The sequence below is a fragment of the Sus scrofa genome, chromosome 6, assembly GCF_000003025.6.
Source record: "Sus scrofa isolate TJ Tabasco breed Duroc chromosome 6, Sscrofa11.1, whole genome shotgun sequence".
In the NCBI taxonomy this organism is placed as follows: domain Eukaryota; kingdom Metazoa; phylum Chordata; class Mammalia; order Artiodactyla; family Suidae; genus Sus; species Sus scrofa.
In genome coordinates, this window is record NC_010448.4 from 95,472,506 (window position 1) to 95,497,896 (window position 25,391).

At 53.4% G+C, this 25,391-nt stretch overlaps 1 protein-coding gene across 1 annotated transcript; it reads right to left on the bottom strand.

Moving 5' to 3' along the window:
- On the bottom strand, positions 754–25,140 carry NT5C1A (5'-nucleotidase, cytosolic IA). Its single transcript, XM_021095989.1, has 7 exons — positions 24,582–25,140; positions 24,275–24,467; positions 16,010–16,170; positions 15,390–15,544; positions 13,137–13,259; positions 10,215–10,399; positions 754–8,576 (listed from the first exon to the last, which is right to left on the bottom strand). The coding sequence occupies exons 2-7, from the start codon at positions 24,398–24,400 to the stop codon at positions 8,211–8,213; spliced, it is 1,116 nt and encodes a 371-aa protein (XP_020951648.1). The 5' UTR covers positions 24,401–24,467; positions 24,582–25,140; the 3' UTR covers positions 754–8,210.

Here is a 25,391-nt window from a genome sequence, read left to right on the forward strand (position 1 = left end):
AGCAGATGGAGGGGAAGGGGCGTGCAGGAGATGTGAGGTGGTGGACAGACTGGAATAGAGCTTTTTGTCCTGGGGTGGGAGGGCTGTGGGGAGGGGCTGAGCTGCAGGAGGAAGGGCCACAGGAGGGCTGACACTGGCGTCTGAGTCACCCCCTCCTTCCTCTGTCTCACGTGCTTTCCTGGTTCCTCCTCTTCCTCCCACTCCCCCACCCCCACCCCTTGGTAATTCCTAATGGGGACGTTTTGTGGCCATGGCAGGAGCACTGCTTTCTGACGGACTCAGGCTGCCATCCATCACCGGATCTCCCCTCCAGGTGGTCCCCTCGAGGGTCTACAGAGAGACAATGGCATCCACGGATGGCACTGATCCCAGGCCTGCTCCCTCCATGTGTCCCCGTTGGTCTTTCTTTCTTTCTTTCTTTTTTTTTTGTCTTTCTGCTTTTTCTAGGACCATACCCACAGCATATGGAGGTTCCCAGGCTAGGGGTCCAATCAGAGCTACAGCTGCCGGTCTACACCACAGTAACAGCAATGCCGGATCTGAGCCACATCTGCAACCTACACCACAGCTCATGGCAACGCCGGATCCTTAACCCACTAAGTGAGGCCAGGGATCAAACCCACAACCTCAGGGTTCCTAGTTGGATTCGTTAACCACTGTGCCACAATGGGAACTCCCCCCCATCCCCCCATTGGTATTTCTTGAAGGGACCCTAACCCAGTTTGTGAAGGGGGATAAGAAGGCAACATAAGCTTATTTTAAGTCTCCAATTTATTTGAATGGCTTTTAAGAAGCAGAAGGCCAGGTTGTAACATGAGGTGTAGGACAAGCATGAGCAGTGAGAGGGATCCACGCTGACAAGCACGTAGCACCCTTTGTCATGGGACTGGGTGAACGCGCCAGGAAAAGCATGGGCAGTCTCAGCACAGGCAAAGGAAGTCCCTAGATGAAGAAGCACAAGCTCCACCTGCTTAAGGAGGCACTTAAGAGGTTTACCGTGGAGAGCAACCCAGAGAAGCTAGATTAGAAGGAAAACCAGGGCAGCCCATGTTTATAAAAGACAGAAGTAGAGCAAATGGTATAAAATAGGGCTTCTGACAGGTAGATACAAGCACATTAATGTGTAGAGGTTTCATCTGACTTGTTTTTTTGTTGGTGGGGGGACATTTATTCCTCCATATCCACAGCATGCAGAAGTTCCCGGGACTTCAAACCCCCACCACAGCAGTGACAACACTGAATCCTTAACCACTAAGGCCACCAGGGAACTCCAGAGGCTTCATTTTAAATACTGGTCTAAATTGAGGGTACCGAGATGCTTTTCAGTAGAAACTTGAACTTAAGGATATGTGTGCTATTAAGTTCATAAAGAAGTTTGTCTGTACACAGTTTAAAACAGGGGATGAGCGTGGTTATCTCCAAGGTCTCAAAAAGATCCAAACTCTGTGAGTCTGAGTGTAACATCCTCACCCTCAGAGTTTCTTGGGTCTGAAAAACCCGATTCACTGGGCCTGGGCCAGAGGGTGCAAACTGGAAATTCAAAGGCTGGATTTAGCCTGCAAGATGTGTTTTATTTGGCATGCACAGTGTTTTCTCAATTCAAAATAGTTGCCAACATTGAAAAGTCCAGATTTCCAGCTTCTCTTGGAAAACGGGGTGGAACATCCGGCAACAGCAGCCCACATTCCCACACGGCAGCAACCGTGTCAGACGACAGCATATGTGTTGTCTGTTTTGCAACTATCCTTACCTAATCCTCTTTGCTCATTGACGTCTCCTGCCCGACACCAGATTTTGTGGCCTGGTCAGGGTGTCCAGTCTATGTGGATCTCATGATTTTCTACCTGGTGCAGCTATAAGCATAGCCTTGGGGCTTTTACCCTAATTCTGTAGCTGACCCATCTTAACAGTTGGCCCATGTAGGTGCATTCACCTGCAGGCCAGGAGTGTGGGAGCCAAGGGTCCCATCTGCAGAGTTTTGGTTTATCTTACAGTAACTGAAAAGTTGCCAGTTCGATTTCAGTTTCATAAACTAAATCCCAGAGGCCTCTTGGGGATGGCTCATCAGGCAGATACTTCCTGATCAAGGCCAAGGGTAAGTCACTTCTGGGCCAGACTAGAACACCCAAGCAGAGGAAGGAATCCCAGTCTAGGCTGGGCTGGGCCAGGAGGCAGGAAAGAAGGCAGCTTTCCTAGCCATGGCCATGAGGTGACCAGGGCAGCTATGTACAGTTAGGTTTTAAAGGTGCCAAGGAGGTGTCACTCACACCTCCTTGATATGGCTCTATTTGCATTTGCACAGTGCACTGTCTGCTCAACTGTACATGTGGGCCCCAAGACTGTCAAAGGGAGGGAAGAAACAAATAGAGATGGTGAGGCAAGTGCAGCCAAAAGTGATTCTACCAGTTTGTCCCCAAGGCTGCAGGGATGAGGGGTGGAAGGCAGAGGGTTGGAAGCCAAGACCCTGCTAGCCAGAGACTAAAAGCTGGAGAGATAGAAAAGGCGCCTGGCCTTGCACATGTGTAAATGCCCATGAGATGATAGGAAGAGCCAGAAGTAATCCCAGGAAGCAGGGCTGGCCATCAGTACGTAGGGCCCAGGACCCTTAGTTAACAGAGATAACCGTCCTGCGCGCGCGCACACACACACACACACACACACACACACACAGAGTCATCAGCAGAGATATCTGCCTATTACACACACCCACAAAAACATGCACACATGCAGTTTTTACCCTGTTGCACACTCATATGAAATGTGCCCATACAAGCAATCACAGTGATTGTTGGTAAGAGCAATCAGCTCACCACACAGGTATGTTAGCAAACATTTTCAGAGCACCAAAAGTCCTTTTTGTCCAAGCTACCTGCAGGCGTCCAGCACAGCACCAAGTAACATGGAAGAGAGAAAAATAACAACCAGTGAAATATAACTGTTACGAAAGCCAGCAGCTGAGCCTTGGCCTGCAGCGCCACCTACTGGTAGGAGGGGTACTTTGTACTTTGCTTGAAGATTGGGTGAAACCTGGGACACTGCTTCTCAGGCAGCTCCTTCTAAGGAAGTCACCAACAAGATGCTCTTCTCCTTCCTCTTTGTGTTCTGTCCGAGTGGGGTGAGACCGTGGAATCCTCAGGGTTGCAGCACAGCAATGGAGAATGAATTTTCAGGGCCTCGCACACTGCCCCTGGAGAGCAATATCCAACACCAACAGAGACGGCAAATAGGCTTTTCGTCGCTCATGCCAGCTCCAACCCACTAGGAGTGGCTGGCTGGAATGCTGGGTCAAGGAGGATCCTGAGGCCAAGTCTGGGCTTCACATGGAAGAGTGCCATGATGGAACAGTGCCAGCCACCACGGCTGTGGGCAGGACTACTTCTACACGTGCCAGTCCCTAAATCTGATTTCTCCAGATCCACACTTCCACCGTGATGGGGTATGTATGTGTTTATTGCTCACTCCCTCACCGCACAAGAAAACTGCCATTTCTGACTTTACCAGAGTTTTACCTCTCACTTGATCGGTAACTTCTGAGCCGGCTACTGTCTTCCTTTGGGACCATCTTCGTGAAGAGCTTGTTCTTGCTTCCACAGGGAGCATATGGATGACTCGTTAGATCTGAGTCCTTTTTTTCTTTTTTGTCTTTTGGGCTGCATCCATGGCATGTGGAAGTTCCCAGGCTAGGGGTCAAGTTGGAGCTGTAGGTGCCAGCTTACACCACAGCCACAGCAACGCCAAGATTCAAGCTGCATCCGCAACCACACCAAAGCTCGCGGCAATGTTGGATCCTTTAACCCACTGAGTGAGGCCAGGGATGGAACTCACATCCTCATGGATACTAGTTGGGTTCTTAACAACAGGAACTCCCAGATCTGAGCCCGTAAGTCCACATGGGGCACTTCACTTTATCCAAAACTAATATTTAGCTAAGGCACATCCAAAAGCACTTATTACTTCCCAAGAGGCCCTGAGAGGGCAATGACGAGCTGAGAACAGCAGAGCCATGCCAAGCAGATGCTGGACAGCATGCTAGGCTCAGCCCTCTCCAGGGGTCCCACTCCCTGCCCCTCACCCAGCAGCTTGGGAGAGCACACTCAAATCAAATGCATGCATCAACATTCCAAATTACAACAGGCCACAGGTCACTTGAACACCATCAAACCTTGAAATCTTCAATCCCCAGATGCCAAGGGTCTGCTGTGTTTAGCATCAAGGTTCTCGTTGGTGCCTGTAATCCCAGCCTGCAGATGGGCACGGAACCCCCTCGTGCTGCCCCCTCTGCAGCTGAGCCAGCCTCTACCTCCAAATGTTTAGGTGGATGGAAGCTGGTTTCCCCACAGGTGGGGGACGTTTGCCTTAACCCAGGGGGTCAGCAGACTTTTTCCGCAAAGAGCCAGAGAAATATTCCCAGCTCCTTGGTCTCTGTTGAAACGGTTCAACTCTGACACTGAATTCAAAAGCCCAAGACCTATGTAAACAAATGGGCATGGCTATATTCCAATAAAAGCTTCTTTACAAAGATAGGGGTGGGCTCAATTTGGCCCAAGGAGCCACAGTTTGCCAAACCCAGCATCGGCCCAGTATAAACTGGGGTTGTCTGGAGGTACTTCAGGGCTCTGCAAAGGTCTGGCCTTCGTTTCAGTTCTTAGCTCTTTAGGAAGCTGGTAACAAAGATGTACCCATTTAAGTCTATCATAGCATTTTAACGTACAAGAAGTCAACATGTTGAGAGACTGTGAGCTGAACACTTTTGCTATGAAGCTCTTTTGGCCACTTCTCTGCACATGGATGGGCCATATGGTGGAAGAGTTGAGCAACTGAGTCTCAGCATCAGACACACGTGAGCTTGAGTCCTCCTGCTGCCACTTATTAGCTGTGTGACTTTGGGCAACTGACGTTACCTCTCTCAACCAGCATGGCCACAGGGCACCACCAAACAGAGCAGACACTGGCCACCATGCTGGCACGGCCTCCTGAGGCCCTTTGTTCCTGGGTTGTAGGAAGATGGAGGGGCCAGGGTGGCTGAGGCTGTGGGGGTAGGGGGTCCTCAGAGACTCAAGCCAGCGCTACTTACAACCATTATGGAGGTATTTCAATATTTTAATCACTCATTTGGCTGGACTGATGCACACCAGTTGAATAGCATTAGAATGCTGGATCCATCTTGGATTTAAACTTCTTGCTGGTGTTGACTTTCTGGCATCTTCTGCTGCTTCCCCATCATTCTGATTGGGCTCTCAGGAAGGGGATGGGGCTGTTTTGCAGTGACCTTGGCAGTCTCAGTGCATAGTAACAGGGCTTCTGTTTTCCTAAGTGGCAGTTTCCATTGGGTCTGGGACTTGGTTGGCAAGCATTTCCTGGGACGTGTTGTGCAGGAGTCATTGCGGTGCGAGGCTTTGGGTTCAGCATGTCAGGAGCGGTGGCTCCTCTGCCCCAGTGCTGCAGTCTGCAGCTGGGCCTGGCACTTTGGTGCACCTCTGGTTTTTTCATTTGCCTGCTGATACAATAAACAATGTCCTTCTCCCCAGGACGCTTCCTCACCACTTGAAACAATCAGAAGGTGTGTCTGGCAGCTGCCTGCACCTGCCCCCAGGACTTCTGGCCTTTGATTCCAGCCACTGAAAGCTTCCCCCCCCACCCCCACCCCCTAGGGCTGAAATGTTCATTTATGGTTTCAATAATAGTTTGGACACTGGCGTCTCTCATGGCCCAGGGCTGTCCAAATCTATTAACAGTGCTCCAGTGAAATACACAGATTTGCTACACCTTATTTTGCTGCTTCCCACATCATACTCTCCTGCTTCCTGAGACAGCCGGCAGAATCAACGATGTTTCTTGAGAGGCCCCTGGGGCAGGACCTCTTGGTATCTGAATCTCTGGGATTCATCTTAATTAGGTGACATCCGGTGCTGCCCTCACAGTGCATGTGTCCACCCCAGGGGTTGAGTTTCCTCTCTCACTTCCTTTTCATTTCCTCGAGCTCTTCTTAAGTCTTGCAGCATCTCTGGCCAAGCCTAGAGCTTTGGCAGAGGGAAGATCTCCCAGCCAGGCCCTCTGCCTGAGGTCTCCTCTGTTGGCCAGAAGGGTCGTGACTGTTGATGGCAATGGCCTTGTGCAAAGGCATCCTTGTCACTTGCACTTCCCCTGATAAGGTGTCCACAGCCGCGGCCTTTGTCCAGCCACCCGGCACAGCGTTGCCCACCACAACAGCCAACCTCTCGGTGGCTCCAGCACTGACAGAGGAAGCCCAGCCAGGGACTCTTCTCACCCAAACTGTTGCTCATTTCGCTTTGTTCTCCCTCCTGGACTATCTTCCTGACACGACCATCTGCCCTACACTGCCCAGAACCTGTGCCCCTTCAGACCCTGGGCCGAGTCCTCAAAAGAACACAGGTCAGGCCCCAGGTAGCCTGTCAGCCCTTCTCCTGTCCCCCGCCAGCGTTCCAGCTCCCCTGCACACACCTCCAGGCTCCTGCCCCCTCCGATGATACCTTTGGCTTTCTTCATCAAGATGTCACGGCTAGGACCAGATGTCACAGCTAGGACTCTCCAAGGGCACTGGGCAATCCGATCCCATCACGACATCTGCTCACCCCTTTGGGTCTTCCTGAGGGAGCCACCTCCCTCTGAGAGAGCCAGGCTGGTCAGCAAAGGAGGAGGCTGTCAAGCAGTGAGAATCCTTCCCTGCAAGTGGTGACAAAGGGGCTGCAGGGGCTCCTGCAGGGATGGAGAGTTTGCCAATGCACCGCAGGGGAAGGCCACCTCTTCCTGGAGTCCCTGGCACAGCATCTTAGTGACAAACAGCTCACTACCTTCACCCACAATTCCACACATTTCAGCTCCTTCCTCTCTAAGCGGTCACTGCCTCAGACCAGACCTCCCCACGCCTCCTTTATCTCTCCAGGCAGCCCTTCCCTTGGCTCAGCCTGAACGACTTCCCATTTCAGCCACTGAGCTTTCTTCCCCTGCATTTGAGCTCACAACAGTAAACCCCAAGTCTCTACCCCCTCCCCCGCTAGCAGAGCTGCTTGGCAGTCCAGCAGGGTGCAGTCACCGAGGGAGTGAGGGTTGAGGTGAGGGGGTTGGCGGGCAGGAACAACTGAGCTTTGGCTTAAAAGCAAAAGCAGAGGAAGCACTAGCAGGCCCACTAAAGCTCCTTCCCAGGGAGGGCCTGCAGTGCCCCCTGGTGGCCAGAGGAGAGTTTGCATGCAGGTTAAGTTCTTCCATTCCCCCCCCTTCCCCCCCCCCCCCCCCGCCCCCGCACTAGGCAGCGGACCCCTGAGGACTCAGATGAGGGGATGGCAGGAAGCAGATAGATCATCTTGCCCAGTGGTTTCCAAACGTGTAAAATTGTAGGGAAGGTTGCTGTGGATGACCGTGCGTCTTGCCCATTTGACAAAGGCCTCTGGGCTGAGGCGTCAGTAGGGGCTGAAATCTCGCCTATGTCCTGCTAACCAAGCTGGGTACCCCAGCATGGTCTGGGTCACCCAGAGGAAGGGGCGTCTTTTCATGATCATTCTGGAGACAGTGTCCTTCTGCGATTTGTACCAAGGTGCCAAATATACCAGGAGCAGCCCTGGCCCAGAATGCTTCCTCCCAAGAGGGTAATCTTAGAAAACCAAGCTTCTGTAGCTAAAGGAGAGTTTGAAAACCACCTAAAAGATGGGGAAACTGACTCATCAAGCAGTGAGGTTCTCCCCTGGAAGTGGTGACAAAGAGGTTGCAGGGGCTCCTGCAGGGGTGGAGAGCTAGCCAGTGCACCGCAGGGAGAGGTCACCTCATCCTGGAGTCTGTTGCAAGGGAACTTAAGGTCATGCACTGAATGCCAAGACAGAGCTTAGAAGCCAGATCCCTTCTTTCTCCAAGCACGTTCTTTATACTACACTGAGCTAGTCTCATAACCCCCCTTTTGAGGCATCCTGGCTGCTCTGACCCTCCCACTCTCAGGCCCATCAACTTCCCCCTGAAACCCAGCTACTCTGCACAGTCTTACTTTCCTAGCCAGGATCATGGCACAGCGTTTGCCCAAAAGGAGGGCTGGTGACAATGCCGGCTCAGTCTGCATAATTTCCTACAAGTACCTCACTCTCAGCGATGCAGGCGGACATGCAAATAGGCAGGGTGGTGGGGAACTGGAAGGGGCCACTGGATGACACATGTGACAGGGAGCCATGCCTGGAGCCATGTGGTCAGTGAAGCTGGTGGCTCAGCTACTGGGCAGAGGGGGCCTGCTTCGTAGGTGTGGTCCGCCGGGGGGTCTGCGCCACACCGTAAGGCACGTGGGCCGCCACGGTGCCCATCTCCTGAGCCCCAGCCACGTGGAACATCTGGTCGTCAAAGAAGATGTGCGGGCGGATCTTCTCCAGGAGGGGGCCCTTGGGTGCTCCCGCCAGGAACAGGGCCTCATCCGTCTCCAGGCCCCAGCTGCGTAGGGTCTTGAGAGCCCGGGCCCCAGAACTGGCTGCGCTGCGGGCCGTCACCAAGTAGGTGCGAATTGGACACTCCAGCCGCAGGCCCTTGGAGTAGAACTTCTTCTGCAGCCTGCCCAGCGCCTCCAGAAAACCCTTTAAGGGGCCCTAGGAGAAGGCAAAGGACCAAGTGAGCTTACCCCTCTCCCAAACATTCGCCCCCTTTCCAGCTGGGCTCCCCCGTAAAGCACTAGCGTCTTGCTATTTGGGGCGGGAAAGCTTCTCAGGATCCCCAAGTCTCTCAGTGTTGCTATGCCTGCTCTGGCCACTGCATGCATCAGTTAAGCTGGAGGTACCTCTGTGGGTCTGGGTGTCCACACAGCTGTGATTGGGGGTGTCTGTGTCAGAATGACTGTACCAGGGCCACTGTGGCTATGTGCCCACCAGGTACATGGGAGTCTGTCCTGCAGCTCCGTAAGTCTGGCCTTTCTGCTCATTGGCAGGGAGGATATTAAAAGTATTTACTAACAATAAAGTTTTTTAAAAAATATTTAGTGACTGTGGCATGGGCACCCTTCAGTCAGAAGGGACTCAAACTGCAAACAACTGGGACAGACAGACCAATGGGTCGTGGCTGCTGAATATTGACCCTGTCCCTGGGGCACATGGGTGGCTCAGGGTGTCACGCTCCAGCTCTGCGGGGTCAGGGAAAGGAACGGGGCCTCTCTCTACAGGGTCCGGAACGACAAAGCTTCACGAGGACGAGTGAATAAAGAACCAGACGATGATGAAGAAAACTGTCGCAGCATCTAGAAATCGGGAAAGGTGGGCTTCTAATCTTAAAGACCCCCTCACTTCTTGGGTGACCTGGAGTGAGCAGGGGTCCCCTGGGGCTCTCCCTACCCCTTCGTGGAAAAGCTGTCCTGGGCTGGATTCCTAAGGATTTCAGAGGGAACCAAGGAGAGGGGACATGAAATGAAGTCAAGGGCCACCACCGAAGCCTGCTGCGTTCTTGGAGAGGGGGCTCTGCGGTTAGTGAGCACCCAGATTTTTGTTAAAAGCACAGAGAGGAGCTCCCAGGAGGGCTAGAGAACCCCAACAGCTCAACCCCACGGAATTTCCACCAGTCTGGGGAAACTCCAAGCTCTCTGCTCCTGGGAGACTCCACGCAGTTGGAGGGTGAGTGTAGGTCCCTGAGAGCCCCCCCTTCCCACCCCCCGCCAAGGGATGGATGGCAGAAGGTGGGAAGGGCTGGGGTGGCCCAGAGCCGATGAGCTGCCCCAGACCCCACGCCAGCTGGACCTCCCTGTCCTGCTGAGGGTACTAGCCCGGTGCTTCCTTTCCTCCATGGGGGGATACAGGGGCTTCGTGAAAAGGTGGGGGCCCTCTCAGAGGGGTGGGCACATCTCAGAGAGGGGACGAGGTTTCCAGAGAGGGGATGGCAGCTTCAGAGAAGGGATAAGAGCTGAGAGGGAGGATGGGGGCTTCAGGGAGCCGATGGGAGCCTCAAAAAGCAGCTGCAAAGGAGAGGTAGGGGCTTCAGAGATGAGACTGAGAGAGAATGGGGGCTTCAAAGGGGGCATGGGAATGCGGTGAGGGGGTGGGGGCTCAAAGAAGGGGTAGAAGCTCACAGAGGAGAGCTAGAGGTTGGGTGGAAAGGAGGAGTGCTGGAGGCCTAAGGAAGGGGACCTGGCTGGATTCTGGGCCGAGCTTGGGGCTGGGTTCTGGGCTGGAGGTTCCAGCCAAGAGCAGGTTCTGGGGAGCTGCCTTACTCCGCCCAGGGGTTCTGGGGTGTGTATGGAGCACCTGGGCCAGAGGTTTGTTCTCATGGGCCTTCTCGTGCTCGAAGAAACTGTCCAGCCCGTGGGCCTTCACGATGCGCTCCGACTCATCTGAGAAGAGCACGGCATCCCCGTCGAAGGCCACACGCAGCTGACTCTGGGAAACAGCCACATCCCTGCTGGGGCTGAAGATGGTGGCGGCTGCGATCCCTGTGCAGAGAGAGGCAAGCACTGTTTGCCTTCATCTAGGTATAAGAGGCCCCCGACACCTGCTTCAGCTGCCTGGGGGCCAGGGAAGGACTGACTCAAGCTCTCCTTGTTGCACCTGCCTCAGCCAGGGCCGGGGCCCGGCTAATGAGGGTTAGTATTCAGAATATTTCAAAACCGGCCAGTAAGAATGGACTAGGCTTTTGCTCAGAGTAGGGCTCTGAGGGTCCTGGCTCGCTCCAGGGTTTCCTCTTTAGATACTGGTTTTTGCTTTGTTTTGTTTTTACGGCTGCACCTGCAGCATATGGGAGTTCCTGGGTCGATCAGAGCTACAGCTGCCGGCCTAAGGCACAGCCCCAGCACAGGATCCAAGCCACAGCTGTGACCTACACCACAGCTCACAGCAATGCAGGATAGTTAACCCACTGAACGAGGCCAGGGATCGAACCTATATCCTCATGGATACTAGTCAGGTTCGCTACTGCTGAGCCACAATGGGAACTCCCCTTAGCTGCTGTTTTGAGAGGGTCAGGAGGACGCTCAGGGGACTCAGGGAGGAGCTATTTATCAGTCAGTATGGGGGAATTTCTATATTTTAATATCTAGTAAGGACATGCTGGTATGGATAGCCAAACACCAGTCCCGGCTGGAAGGGAGGGTGCCCATGGCCACTGCTGTCCTTCCTGGAGTTCCATAGGCCCCTGAAGTAGAACTTGGCTGGGTCAGGTACTCTCTTGTTGACTCTGGCAAGTCCTCACCCTTTCTGGACCAAGGTAGAATTGAAGGTGGCTCATCTCTGTTGAGATCCCCGACTGCAGTCTGGGGTGGGGTGGGTATGGGCACCCCCTCAGTCTAACACAATGGCAACCAGGTAGGCCCCGCTCAGGGTGGCCTGGCCATGCAGGGTTGCCTGGAGCAACATGTGTGGCCATGGGAGAGAGCCCTAGTGACACTTGGCCTTGTGCACAGACTCTGGGCTTCTCCAGAGGGTCTAGATGCCTGTCGGGAACCCCGGCTCCAGACTAGTGCTCACTGGACAACAGAGCAGTACCAGGAGGCTGGAGAGACAGGCAGCAGGCTCAGTTCATCTGCTGTTCTTCGTCTCTCCAAAGGCTGCTGCAGCCTGCTCTTTAGGGATCTGGGTTCGCAGGCCTGGGCGGGGGCAGAGCTTTGGGAAGAGCAAGTGATGCCAGCCTCACTAGCCTGAGGATGCTATAAGCAGGCATAGGCCCTGGACATCAGACCAGGCACCTTCTTAGCTTTGGCAGTGGGGGAGCCAAGAGGAACCAGAACCACTTGACCTTGGGCAGGGCCTTCCTCCTGACCCTCCCCTGCTCCCTGGCCCGGGGTTAAATTATAGACATATAAAGGCACGTATGCTGGCCAATGCCAAGGCCCCAACCAGAAGGTGTAACATCTGTCTAGGGAAATGGCTTCTGGTTTCTGGTTAAAGCAAGCCTCTTGGGAGTTTCTGCTGTAGCGCACCAGGATCAGTGGTGTCTCTGGAGCACTGGGATGTAAGTTTGATTCCTGGCCCAACATAGCGGGTTAAAGGATCCAGCGTTGCCATAGCTGTACCATAGGTTGCAACAGCAGCTCAGATCTGATCCCTGGCCCGGGAACTCCATATGCTGCTGGGGAGCCAAAAAAGAAAATAATAATAATAATAATAAAGAAAGCCTCTTGGAGCCCCAGGCAGCTTAGAGGTGTGAGGCATCAGTGGAGAGAGACGCCAGGCTTCTGAGCAGGAGCCAGCATGAAAGAGGAAGAGAAAATATATTTTTGGTTGAAAAAAGGAATCTGCCAGTAGCATTCAGCCTGGGGAGCCCTCCCAGGCTGTGGGACAGTCTTTTCTTCCCTGAAGGCCTGTTATCTGCCCTGAACAATAGGAAACACACCCTGTCGGGAGACCACATATACATACCATCCCCAAAACTGCCCCTTGAAAGGGACACATGGAGGGAGTTCTCACTGTGGCTCAGTGGGTTAAAAATCTGACTAGTATCCATGAGGACACAGGTTCAATCCCTGGCCTTGCACAGTGGGTTAAGGATCCGGCATTGCCGTGAGCTGTGGTGTAGGTCACAGATGTGACTCAGATCCTGTGTTGCTGTGGCTGTGGCATAGGCCAGCAGATGCAGCCCTGATTCAACCCCTAGTCTGGGAACTTCCACATGCCTAAAAAAGCAAAGGGGAAGGGTGGGATGAAAGAGACACATGCAAGGAAATCTTTTCATCAGCCTTGCAGCTGGGTCTCCTAACCTCACCACAGCATTGGCCAGCCCAGCTGCTGGAATGCTGGCCATTTCCCAGATCCCACTGCTCAGGCTGGACCAGGTACTGTGTGTCCCTCTCACTGGCCCAAAGAGGGACAGAGGCTGTCCTTGGTCACACAGAATCAGAACTCCTACTGACCTGGAAGATTTTTAGAAGAAAGCAGCTTTCTGGGTTGTAAGGAGGGTTGCCATGGAAACAGAAGGCTGGGTGGTGTTGATTAAAGCATTCTTAACATGGCAGGGCAGGAGGTGGGAGAGTGGAAGAGGTGGGCAATAAGTGGAAGAGGTAGGGCCTTGTTCTTAGAGTTTTGAGGCCAGGTCATAGGAATTAAGGAAGGTACACCCCTTCTGGTTACAATGGCAACCCCACCCCCACCCCTAGCACCTGCTCAGAGCTTTAGGATCTCGTGTCTGTGGGACCCCTTTGCCAGACTCCCCACACTTCCTTCCCCAGTTTGACTCACCTTCATCAATGGCTTCCTGCACTTTTTCTGCATCAGCCGACAAGTAGAGGTTAGTGTGATAGGCCTTGAGGTAGCAGATGGGGCTGTTTCCTCCTGTCATGCAGAACCTCTCGATGAACAGGTCTGGGGAGGAGGTAGAGATTAGCCAGATGATGCCTGGGTCAACCCCCAGCATCTCAGCGTGGTCCCTCCATGTCCAATGGATGCCATCTTGGTTCTGAGCAGTGGTTGGGCAGCAGAGTGAGTCTCTTGAGTGATTTTAGGCCAGTGTTCCCCCTCTCTGAGGCCCTCCATCCTTCAGTCATGAAATGTGATGATCATACCTCTGGAGGGGTTGCCTGGCTCACTGTAATATCCCCTTGGAGAATCACAGTGCAGAAGCCCCAGCCATGAGGCTTTTGGTCCCTTCTGGTCATAGTTGATTGGCTAGGAGTAGGCACCTGACCCAAGCTGGGCCAGTCAGATTCTCTCCTATCCCAGGCTGATAGTCACCTAGTACCTCTGTTGGCGCAGGTTGTAAAACTTTGCATGTTGATAAATAGCTTCCGCTCTGAGCCCACTGAGTACCCCATCACTGCCCCGGCCCCTCACATGGGAGAATCCACAGTAGGAGGGCACAGCAGGGGTCCTTCAGGACCCTGCCCCAGTACCATAGTACTGATTCCTCAGTGCTTGTTCACTAGATAGTTAATTTTTTTTTTTTTTTTTTGTCTTTTTAGGGCCGGACCTACAGCATATGGAGTTTCCCAGGCTAGGGGTCAAATCAGAGCTGTAGCTGCTGGTCTACACCACAGCCACAGCAATGCCAGATCCAAGCAAGTCTGTGACCTACACCATAGTTCACAGCAATGTGGGATCCTTAGCCTGCTGAGTGAGGCCAGGGGTTGAAGCTGTGTCCTCATGGACTAGTCAGATTCGTTTCCACTGCACCTTGATGGGAATGCTGGTTAAATATTTTGAATATCATCCTTGCTCCCAGCAATTTGAAATTAGGATTAAAAAAAAAATGCCAACTGGAAGTTCCTATTGTGGCTCAGCAGTAACAAACCAGGTTAATATCTATAAGGATGTGCCTGGCCTGGCTCCATGGGTTAAGGATCTGGCATTGCTGTGGCTGTGGCATGGGCTGGCAGATGCAGCTCTGATTCGACCCCTAGCCTGGGAACTTCCATGTGCCCTGAGTGTGGCCCTAAAAAGCAAAAAAAAAAAAAAACAAAAACAAACCAAAAAAAAACCCATAAAAAACCAAAAACAAAACCCAACTAGATTCTCTTGGTTGCTGAAAACAAGGACTTAATACATTTTGGCCATATTCAGGAAAAGCAGAGAAACCTGGTTTGAGGAAAGAGAAGAAGAAACAGGAAAAAAAAAAAAAAAAAAAAAAAGGAACAGATTTGCTCAGAGAAGCAGAAATAAGGGCTACATGGTTCAGAGAGAAGAAGAGTCCTAGAGAGATTTCCAGTATTTGGATTCAGGCCATTATGGGCCCAATTTTACTTCCTTCCCTGTGGTTCCAGGAAACACTCCATAACCTAATAAGAAATCATTCTCTCCAGCCTGGAGGGTCTATTACTTTCAATCCTATTTCTTTCAAGAGTTTGGACAGGAGTTCCCATTGTGGCCCAGTGAAAACGAATCTGCCTAGGGATGATGAGGTTGCGGGTTCGATTGCTGGCCTCACTCAGTGGGTTAAGGATCCAGCGTGGCCATGAGCTGTGGTGTAGGTTGCAGATGCAGCTCGGATCCCATGTTGCTGTGGCTGTGGTGTAGGCCGGCAGCTGTAGCTCCGATGTGACCCCTAGCCTGGGAACCTCCACATGCCATGAGTGCGGCCCTAAAAAGCAAAAATAAATAAATAAGAGTTTGGACCAAGACACGAAGTCCCTTTACTCCGATGACTGCGCCTGCTCCCCAGCAGCTTTGTAAGACCCATCAGCCCCACTGCAGAGAGGACACTGAGGCACACAGGCAGCAAGAGCCCTGCCTGGTCACAGAGGGAGTGAGGCCCATGCAGGGGTGTGCTGGAGCCGGCTTGTAATGGCTTGTGAGAGCCCAATAGTAAACGTTGGGGGATTGGGGAGCCAGTTTCCCCAGTTGTTCAGTGGTTCATAGCTTGACATCAACACCTTTGAAAGGGCCAGTTTACCAGCACCGCACTGGGCTTGAGGTTCCGGGGGTATAGGTGCACCCTGCAGAGGTGTGGTCCCATCCCCATGTGTCCAGCAGGATCATGGTCAAACTCCTCCTGCTCACCATAGTGGTTGATGCTGTTGATGAGACGGACGCCCACTTGAGCATGGTTGTTGGTCACAAGGACGATGTCAAAGAGGTCCTCGCTCTCAGGGTACAGCTCCCGAAGTCGCTTGTTCACAGCCTCCAGAGCCTGGATGGGAGAGGAGATCCTCCAGCTCAAACCCTCTCCCACTGCCACCCCCAGCCCTGGGACTGATGCCTGGAGGTGGTAGCCAGGGCTGGGGAGGAGGGTGAGCTGGGATCCAATGGGGGGAGGTGAGGAAGCTCAGGGGCCAGGCTCAGGGTGGGATCCCTAGACATGGAACATCTCTTCCTAGTCTCTGCCATTGTGCAATTAGATTTTTGCCCAGGGGTACGTCACTAAAAGGGTGAGTGGGAGCCAAAATCTAGCCCCAATAATGCACCAGGCTGGTTACCTGGAGTGGGGCTGCCCCAATCCAGAGAATACGGTGGCCTCTTCTTCCCACAATGGCTCTGTCCCCTGAGGAAGCTGTGCTCCTGTGGGGTGGCATCTATCCAGAGGGGACCCCTTTTCCTTACTCAGACACGTGTGGAAGTGCTGTTATCTAATGCCCTCAAAGGCACGTAAGGGCAGGGGTGGGACAGCCCCTCACCTTCACAAAGGGAAAGGCGGCCCGGGGCTGAAGGGCTCATTTTCGTGTTCCAGCTGGTAGCGCACGTACTCCTCCACGCCCTGCTCCATGTAGATCCGCTGCTCCTCGTCCATGCGGAACAGGGCCCGGGAGGACACAGCAATGGTGACTGCATTCTGAGGCTTGGGCTGCAGGGATGCCGGGGAAGGGGCCAACCCTCAGACTCCACGGAAGCTGGTCTCATGGGCCAGCCCCTCTGGGGACTAGGGACATGGAGAAGACCCAGACCCAGCCTCTGCCCTAAGGACCTCGGCCCTGGGCAGACCTAGATCAGGACCCGCTCTGTGCAGGGCCCCGCTGGGGACTGAAGGAGATGATGGCTCCCCACCGGGGAGGGCAATGGGATGGGAGGCACATGCCCTCAGGGAGTCTGCAGTCTAGTTGGACACCATCTGGACACAGCAGAGAAATGGATACGGTGTAGGCAGCCAAGTACGACGGATGCTCAAGATGGTCTCCAGATGGTTTCCATTATAAAATGAGAGCTCCACGCCCTTAGGAAGAAATGGTACCCAGAAGCATGACAATGATATAAGAACATTTATCTCCAGCTCAGATCTTTCTCCTGAGCTCCAGACTCACATATCTGCTTCTGTTGACTAATAGACACTCAAACTCATCATACCCGAAGCTGAACTCTCCACCTCTAAACGGGTCCCTCCCTCTTTCCTTGTCTCAGGGCTCAGCACCACCATCCACTCATCACCTTGGCCAGAGTCACCCTCAGCTCTTCCTCTTCCTCAATTCCCTCCCCCATCAATTAGTCACCCAAATCTGTCAACTTTACTAGAGCCCATGCACTTCTTTCTGTCTTCCTACCATGGGCCAGCCCCATTACCATCTCTCATAACTTTCAAGCTGTGATCTATATGTTGTCAGGGGAATTTTCTCAAATTCAGATATGATCATGCCCATCCGCACCCTCTCTCAGTGGTACCCACTCTCCTGATATTCTGGGTGGCAGCCTGATGTATGGAGTCAGGAGCCTTTCACGACAGACCCCTGCCTTTCTCTCCACTGTCACCTTCCCATACCTGGCTTTGCATACTGCCGCCCCCCTCTCTGAGCCTTTGCCCATGTTGCTTCTCTGCCTGATCTGTCTGTTCCTTGACTTTCCTCCAGCTAACTTCTACCCAACCTTCTGGTCTCAAACCACATGTCCCCTCTAGGAAGCCTTCCCCTAGTCATGGGCTTGCTACCTCTCCTATGGATTTCCTTTTTTAGTAAAATTTAACCCTAAATTATATTGCTTATTTAACTATTTCTATTTCTAGACAGAGTTCTTTTTTTTTTTTTTTTTTTTTTGTCTTTTTAGGGCCCCACCCCTGGCACATAGTTCCCAGGCTAGGGGTCGAATCAGAGCTGTAGCTGGTGGCTTACACCACAGCCACAGCAACACAGGATCCAAGCTGCGTCTGCCACCTACACCACGGCTCATGGCAAAGCCCGATCCCTGACCTGCTGATCAAAGCCAGGAATCAAAACTGTGTCCTCATAGATGCTAGTCAGATTTGTTTCTGCTGAGCCATGATGGGAACTCAGACAGAGTTCTAGAAGCAGGAACCATGCTTAAGTTCTGAGGGAGCAGGAATCAGCACTATCTTATTCATTTATTGTATCTCTAGCGCTCAGAATGGTGTCTAGTGCATAGTAGGTGCTCAGTAAATATTAATATCTCTGGAATTTTAAGCCATGTATTTTAATGAGAAACTGTATTTGCCCTGAGAAACTGAACATGAACAAGTATCTCCAGCTCAGTGCCCTCACCTGTTCACACTGCTTAAAATATAGTAGGTGCTCAGAGACTCTTGCTCTGGTTGATGGGAATTTGACAAACATTTGTTCTTTGTGTGCAGCACCTGGGCTCTGCCTGGGAATGGTCCTGGTAGAGACTTGGGCTCCGACCCTCAGAGTCACATGCTGATAGTCAAGAAAGATGGGTAAACAGAGATGCAGAGGGGACTGAAATGAGTGCTAAACACAGGTGAAAGCAAAGTCTAGGTGACAAGGGTTCCGAGGAAGTTACTGTGGGAGAGGAGATGGTTTTGTTGTTGTTGTTGTTGTCTTTTTGCCATTTCTTGGGCTGTTCCCGTGGCATGTGGAGGTTCCCAGGTTAGGGGTCGAATCAGAGCTGTAGCCACCAGCCTATGCCAGAGCCACAGAAACTCGGGATCCAAGCCGCGTCTGCAACCTACACCACAGCTCACGGCAACGCCGGATCGTTAACCCACTGAGCAAGGCAGGGACGGAACACACAACCTCATGGTTCCTAGTCGGATTCGTTAACCACTGAGCCACGACGGGAGCTCCAAGAGAGGAGATGTTTTGGAAAAGCCTAGAAGGGGGGTGTGGGGTGAAGGAAGGCATGAGGAGGTGTGCACAGAGGCCCTGCCTTCACAAAGGCGGGCAGGGCTCAGGACATGCGTGCAGGGGGCAGAAGAGTAGGCAGGTGCTAGATTGCACTAGCCTTCTTTCAGGGCCCCAAGAGGGCCTCAGCACTCCTTCAGCACCTCCAGTGGGAAGACTGAGGGGAATGACACCACAGGCAGCAGCTAGAGCCTTCATCATCTCTTGGGGGATCAGAACGTGGGTCCCCAAGGGTCCCACCACATTTCTGTGACTTGACCACTCCTGGGACCATAAATCCCACTTTACAGATGAGAAGCAGGGCTTCAAGGTGGGGCAAGACTCATAAATGGACTTGAATTTTGGCCTGATAGCCCTGCAGGCCACACACTCAATCCCACTGCTTCTCTCTGGAGCCAAGCCTGGGTCCCCATCAGTTGACAAGACTGGGTGATTACCCTGTGACACGCACTGTGCTGGGGACATGGCAGGAAACCACACAGGTGTGATCCCTGCCCCCATGGAGCTTATGATCTATCCCTAAGGCAGAGATTTGTGCATCCTTTGGAAGAGCACTGTCCGAGAGACCTTTCTGTGAAAATGGAAAAGTCTGGTGCTCTCTGTGTGGCTGCATGTGGCTAGGGAGAAACTTAAACTGTGGCCATTGAGGAATATAATTTTTAATTGTATTTAATTTTAATCAATTTAAATTTAATGGAGTTCCTGTCATGGCTCAGTGGAAATGAATCTGAATAGCATCCATGAGGATGCAGGTTCAATCCCTGGCCTTGCTCAAAAGGATCCTGGCCTTGCTGTGAGCTGTGGTGTAGGTCGCAGACGAGGCTCGGATCTGGTGTTGCTGTGGCTGTGGCATAGGCCAGTGACGACAGCTTCGATTAGACCCCTAGCCTGGGAACCTCCATATGCCATCGGTGCAGCCCTAAAATGACAAAAATAAATTGAATAGCTATAAATGGCTAACAGCTAATGAAGCTTTAGAACCTCAAAGTAGGAACAGAAGACCAGGGTCCTCAAACTCATGAGGTGGACCTCAGTTGGCATTTGACTTTTACCCCAACCAGGATGGTATGTGGGGCCAGCAGGATGAGAGCAAGGCATTGGCAGGGCAGACGGCTGTCCTCTAGGGCTCTCAGCCCAGGTGCCTCTCCCAGCTGCCAACCACCCCCAGAGGTCAGTGTGTCCCAGGGCTGGGTATACCTCCAACCCCTTCAGCCACTGTGAACCTTCAAGAAAGGAACATAAAGTTAAAGAAAAGAGGTGATGGAGGGTTGGCCAGGGAGGGTAAGGGCATAAACCCAGGAAGCCTGTTGGCCTTCAGGGCAGGGGCTGGGCTTGCCTCGCCCCCTGGGCTTACTGCTCCAAGGACAGGCCCATCACCCCTTCAAGGACAGAGAGCCAGCTGCCCTCCCAGCCCCTTCAGGCAGGTTCCCAAGCCGACCGCTCCAGCCCAGGCGGCCGGCCAAGGTCTCGCTCCTCACTTTCTGTCCCACAGTCCCTGCCAGACTGCCGCGTTCTGTGTCTCCTCTAGTTGACCTGTCCAGACCCCATCCCATCCCACCTCCGGCCACTGCAAGAAAAATATCCCAGCTGCCTTGGTCCCAAGAGTCTCCGCTTCCCTCTTTTACAGATGGGGAAACAGGCCTCGAGAGGGATAGAGTATTATACACAGCAAAGTCAAGGCAGAGCCAGGACAAGATCCCAAGTCTCTGGCCTCTAGCCTGGCCTCCATCCACACAGCAGGCTCTCGCCCCCCATTCCATGCCCCTCCTCAATCATCCCCAGAAGACCCCAACCCCCTGCTACTAGAAGCACTTCCCTGGGACACTCCCCTACCCCTGGCCATAGCCTCCCTTTCCAGATTTGGGAGATGGAGGTTTCTAAGCGCAGGGCTCTCTTTCCTCCCAGAACCAAGGTCCTCAGAGCAGGACCCTGCCCCTCCACTCAGTCTGCTCTGACACTACACAAGCAAGGTGGAGCCTAAAGGCCTAGAGGGGGCGTTCCTGTTGTGGCTCAGCACTTATGAACCCAACCAGGATCCATGAGGATGTGGGTTCGATCCCTAGCCTCGCTCAGTGGGTTAAGGATCTGGTGTTGCCATGAGCTCTGGTGTAGGTTACAGATGCAGCTCGGACCTGGTGTTATGTGGCTGTGGCATAGGCTGGCAGCTGCAACTCTGATTCGACCCCTAGCCTGGGAACTTTCATATGCCACAGGTGTGGCCCTAAAAAGCATAAATAAATAAATATAACAAGTAAAGGCCTAGAGGGCATGAGCTGCTGTGGGAAATACGGATCCCAGCTGGAAGAGAGGAGCAGCCTGACCCAGCTCCAGGCGGAGCTGAAGGAACAGGTGAGGGGGCTGGTCAGAGCTGGGGAGAAGCTCAGCACTTAGAGCCCTCCTGGACCTCGCTGCAGGGGAGGCCACCCTGCCATGTGCTGTCAGGTGCACCTTGGGACCGTTCCTCCAGAAATCCAAAAGAAGTCCAGATTCCAGACGGGGACTTGGGTCAGAAAGTCCCTGACCAAGACCAGGGACTCAGCTTGGGAACTCTGGGCCACGCTGCCAGCTCTCTGCCTTCTCCTGGGCAGGGCATGGGGTGGGGGTGGGGGCTGATTATTCCTGCTTGGGGGGGTAGGGGTGGAGGAATAATGGAGGGCCACCCAGCCTGCTCAGCCTGCCTGAGGCGCTCTCATTAGACCCAGGCGATTCTGCCTGTTAGGCTCAAGATAGGAACAAAGCCAAAGCTGTTATTTCTAGAAGGACTTGGAGAAGGGCTGCTGGAGGAGGGAGGAACAAGAGAGGTGTGGACTCATGGGGTGAGGGCCTCCTACAGGCCTTCAGAGGTCAATGATCCCACTCAAACGCTCCTGGGGGTGAGAATAAGCCTAGGTCAAGCCCTCACCCACCAGGGGCCCAAATTCTCCAAAATAGCCTTTGGGGGGTGGGGTTCCCGCAAGAGGGAGTAAGGGGCTGGGAAGCCACCAGTCTCTGCCCCCAGAGAACAGAGAGGGGCAGGGATGAGAGGTCACTACTGACAACTGGGCCTGAGCTCCCAGGTTCCTCGGTGCTTGATGGGCTCTGCTCACCTCCCTAGTCCCCAACATCCATCCTCTCTTTTCCATCCCCTAGGCTGTGACATTAGTCTGTTCAGGCAAGGACCAGCCTCCTCACGGATATGCCTCCCGCCAGTCATGCCTTCTCCAATCCATTCACCATGTAGCCCCAGAGTGACCTTTCTAAAATGAAAATATATCATGTTAAGCCTGTGTTGAAAAATCCTGCAACAGCTCCATAATGGTTTTCATACTTTTTTTTAAAAAAAAAAAAGCAGGTTGATGGAGTTCCATGGTGGCTCAGTGAGTTAAAGATCCGGCATTGTCACTCCTACAGCTCGGGTTCGATCCCCTAGCCAGGGATGTACCTGGGGCACAGCCAAAAATAAAAATAAAAAGTATGGGAGTTCCCGTCGTGGCACAGTGGTTAACGAATCCGACTAGGAACCATGAGGTTGTGTGTTCCGTCCCTGCCCTTGCTCAGTGGGTTAACGATCCGGCGTTGCCGTGAGCTGTGGTATAGGTTGCAGACGTGGCTCGGATCCCGAGTTGCTGTGGCTCTGGCGTAGGCCGGGGGCTACAGCTCCAATTTGACCCCTAGCTTGGGAACCTCCATATGCCGTGGGAGCGGCCCAAGAAGTGGCAAAAAGACAAAAAAAAAAAAAAAAAAAAAAAAAAAAAGTAGGCTGACATTTTACCCAAATGAACTCTTGGGGAAACCCCAATAGGTAAACCATATAGTGCCATATTTGTTGGTATAAATATATTTCACAAATTCAAATGTATTACATGTTCGCCATATATTTGTTATAATGTCAACCAATGAAAACAATATAGTTTTTCAGATTTAAGCTTCATCTTCTAGTCCCTTTGTTTCTGTTTGTTTCAGTTTTTTGGGGTTTTGCAGAGCATTGAGAAAGTCCTGATTCGTACCAATAAGCGGTTGCAAATGGTAACAGGCTTTTCTGTTTTGTTCCATTTTAAACAAAAGCCTCGGGAAACTCAGCAACAATTGTCAGCATTCTCGAGATACTCTTCTATTAAAAGAGTCCAAAGAAAAGCTTTATTCTGAGGTTTGCTTAAAAAAAAAATTCAACCTGTAGCATAAGTTAATATGCTGGCAGTCTCCAAGGTGCTAAAATGTCTAATAACACATTTGAGTGAGTTGACTTTTATCACTTTTTTTTCTTTTTAGGGCCGTACCCACGGCGTATGGAAGTTCGCAGCCTAGGGGTCGAAGAGGAGCTACAGCTGCCAGCCTATGTCACAGCCACAGCAATGTGGGATCTGAGCCGCATCTGCGACCTAAACCATAGGTCACCCTAGCTCACGGCAACACCAGATCCTTTACCCACTGAGCAAGGCCAGGGATCGAACCCGTGTCCTCATGGATACTGGTCGGGTTTGTTGCTGCTGGGGCACAATGGGCACTCCCTTATCACGTATTTTTACTTGCGTTAAATATAGTTTGAGGAAGAAAGAAAATGAATTGGCTTCACATGTGGGTAGACCCCCTGATACATGGAGTTCCATGGCACCTAGTTCTAAGACCCCTAACTCCACTGAATAAGGTCCAGACTCCATAATAATATGGCACTTGAGCCCCTCCGTGGGTCTCTGGCATCTCTCCGACTCTCCTAAAGATGCTGCAGTTTCTTGCTCAGTTTCAAATACACTTCCGTGCCTTTTGCCCATCCTGTTTCCCCCTCTGTCTGGGAAAGTCCACCTACTCAGCCTTTAAGATCATCTCAAAGGCCACCTCTAAAGGCCTTCCTGCATTGGCAGTCACTCCCGCCCCTATGTTCCCCACTGCTAGGGTCTTTCATCTGAGCACTCACCATGTTCAGGGACTCTGAGCTCCTGAGGCAGGACTCAGACTAATTCATCTTTCAATCCCCACTGCCGAGCAGGCCTGGAGGTGCTGGGGGAATAACTGTTGACAGGGTGGCCTCATGGGAGGGGTTTGGGAGGGAAGCAGCAAGATGCTTTGAGGTCAGGCTGGAGCACTTTGGAGGATACTCTGAGCCAGCTTTTCTCTCCTCCATCCTCTTCGCAAGCTCTGAGATCTGGGAAGCTGGGGTGAGCAAGGCCCAAGGACCAACCATGAACTTGTCCAATAAGGATCCTCCTCTGAGTGCATCCTGGAGGGCTGAGAAGACCACGAGGGTCCCCAAGATGCTGATGCCAGCAAGGGCTCCCCTGTGAGGGGAGCGGAGATCAGAGCTGGGGCTCAAAGTCCAGTGTCTGGACTCCAGAATCAGGGACACAGAGCCCTGAGCGCAAAGCGCTGATCCCAATGCAGCTCCCTTCTCTTAAGAGCCCCGGCACCCCGATTACAGCGCGCAGAGCCCCGAGCCGGATATCAAATGCAGAGGCTCGGGTCCGGAGCTCGGCGCCCAGATGGCAGAAACTAGGAGGGTGGGGGGTGGTACAGCCAGGAGCCGGGTTATCAGAGTCAGGTAACCTGAGCCCGGGGCGCTTCTGTAGATGTCGCTGACTTTGCCAACAAGTGCTGTCCACGGGCCCCAGGCTGCCCGCGCAGGGAGAGGCTGGCGGCGGCCCGGAGCTGGGCCCTGATGACAGCATGGGGGAGGGGGATCCTGGCGTGGAACCCGAGCCCCGGGGAAAAAAAACCACCGGAGACGAGCTCCCAAAATAAACCCGAGCCTGCGCCAAGGGCCTGGCGCATTCTGGTGCTGAGGAAGTGCGTCCCTTTCCGGAGGGGTACCCTGGGACCCCCTCCAGAGGACAGACGCTCCCTCCCGCGGTGACCTTCCCCCTGCCCTCCCCCATACCCATGCCCAGCTTTTACCGATTTGGGTTTCTTCTTGGAAGTGAGGTTGTCGTAGAAAGTCTTGGCTTCCTCCCAGCGCGGGGCCGCGGCGGTCTCTGCCCCCGGCCCGGGCTCGCGGAGCTCCCGGGGCTCCTCCGGTTCCATGCTCCGGCTGGACCCGGCCCGAGCGGAGCGGGTGGCGGCAGCGGAGAGCGGAGCCGGCGGGGCTGGGCTGCGGGAGGGAGGCGCGTCCCGGGCGTGAGAAGGGGGCGGGCAGCGACGGGAGAGTGCGCGTGCGGGCCGGCCGGAGGCCGGGATGGGGGGGGCGCTGGGTGTTCAACTCTACCTCTCGGTTGATTGCCCTGGTGTTGCTGCTGTGACTGGGACGGCTGAGCTCTCCTGTGCTGACCGCTTCACGCCCGAAGTGAACTGGGGGTAGAACCTTCAGGCTCGCCAGAGGAGGGGGCCTGAAACCGGGCCTGCGGACTGCTGCGGATTCGGCATTTCGAGGCTCGTATTCTTCGCCGGCGCTCCAGGATGCCAAGAGATCGGAGGTCTGACAACTTTTTTCCCCCCAAGGATGGCGATCCCCAAAGAAGAAAATGAAAAGTTAGCCAATCGCCTTCTTTCCCCCCTGATTCCAGGATTCTGGTACCCAGAGCAGCGGCTCCTTCCCCCAGACCGTTCCGCGGAGAGGGAGGAGGTGGTGGATGGACAGCTCCATCCACAAGCAGGAGCCACCTGCGCCTAGCCGGGCGCACAGTGGAAGGCCCAGACGGGCAGCTTTTCCTTCCACGGCGGAGGGGCTCCGGAAGTCGGTGGAGAGACCAGGTTCCCCTCCGCCTAGCGGGGGACCCAGACCGGAGAGACTCGGAGGGATTCTGAACCTCGATACCGGCTGGCCCCTTGATGTCCAGCAGGGGGCGCGCACTCCCAGGTCCCACCTGCTGAGCTTGGTTAGTGACAGGCCCAGAAATGGCTAGATTAAAGGATGATAGAAAAGGAGCCTGGGAACTAAAGAATCTTTGACCACACGGAGTTCCCGTGTGGCGCAGTGGTTAACGAATCCGACTAGGAACAATGAGATTGCGGGTTCGGTCCCTGCCCTTGCTCAGTGGGTTAACGATCCGGCGTTGCCGTGAGCTGTGGTGTAGTT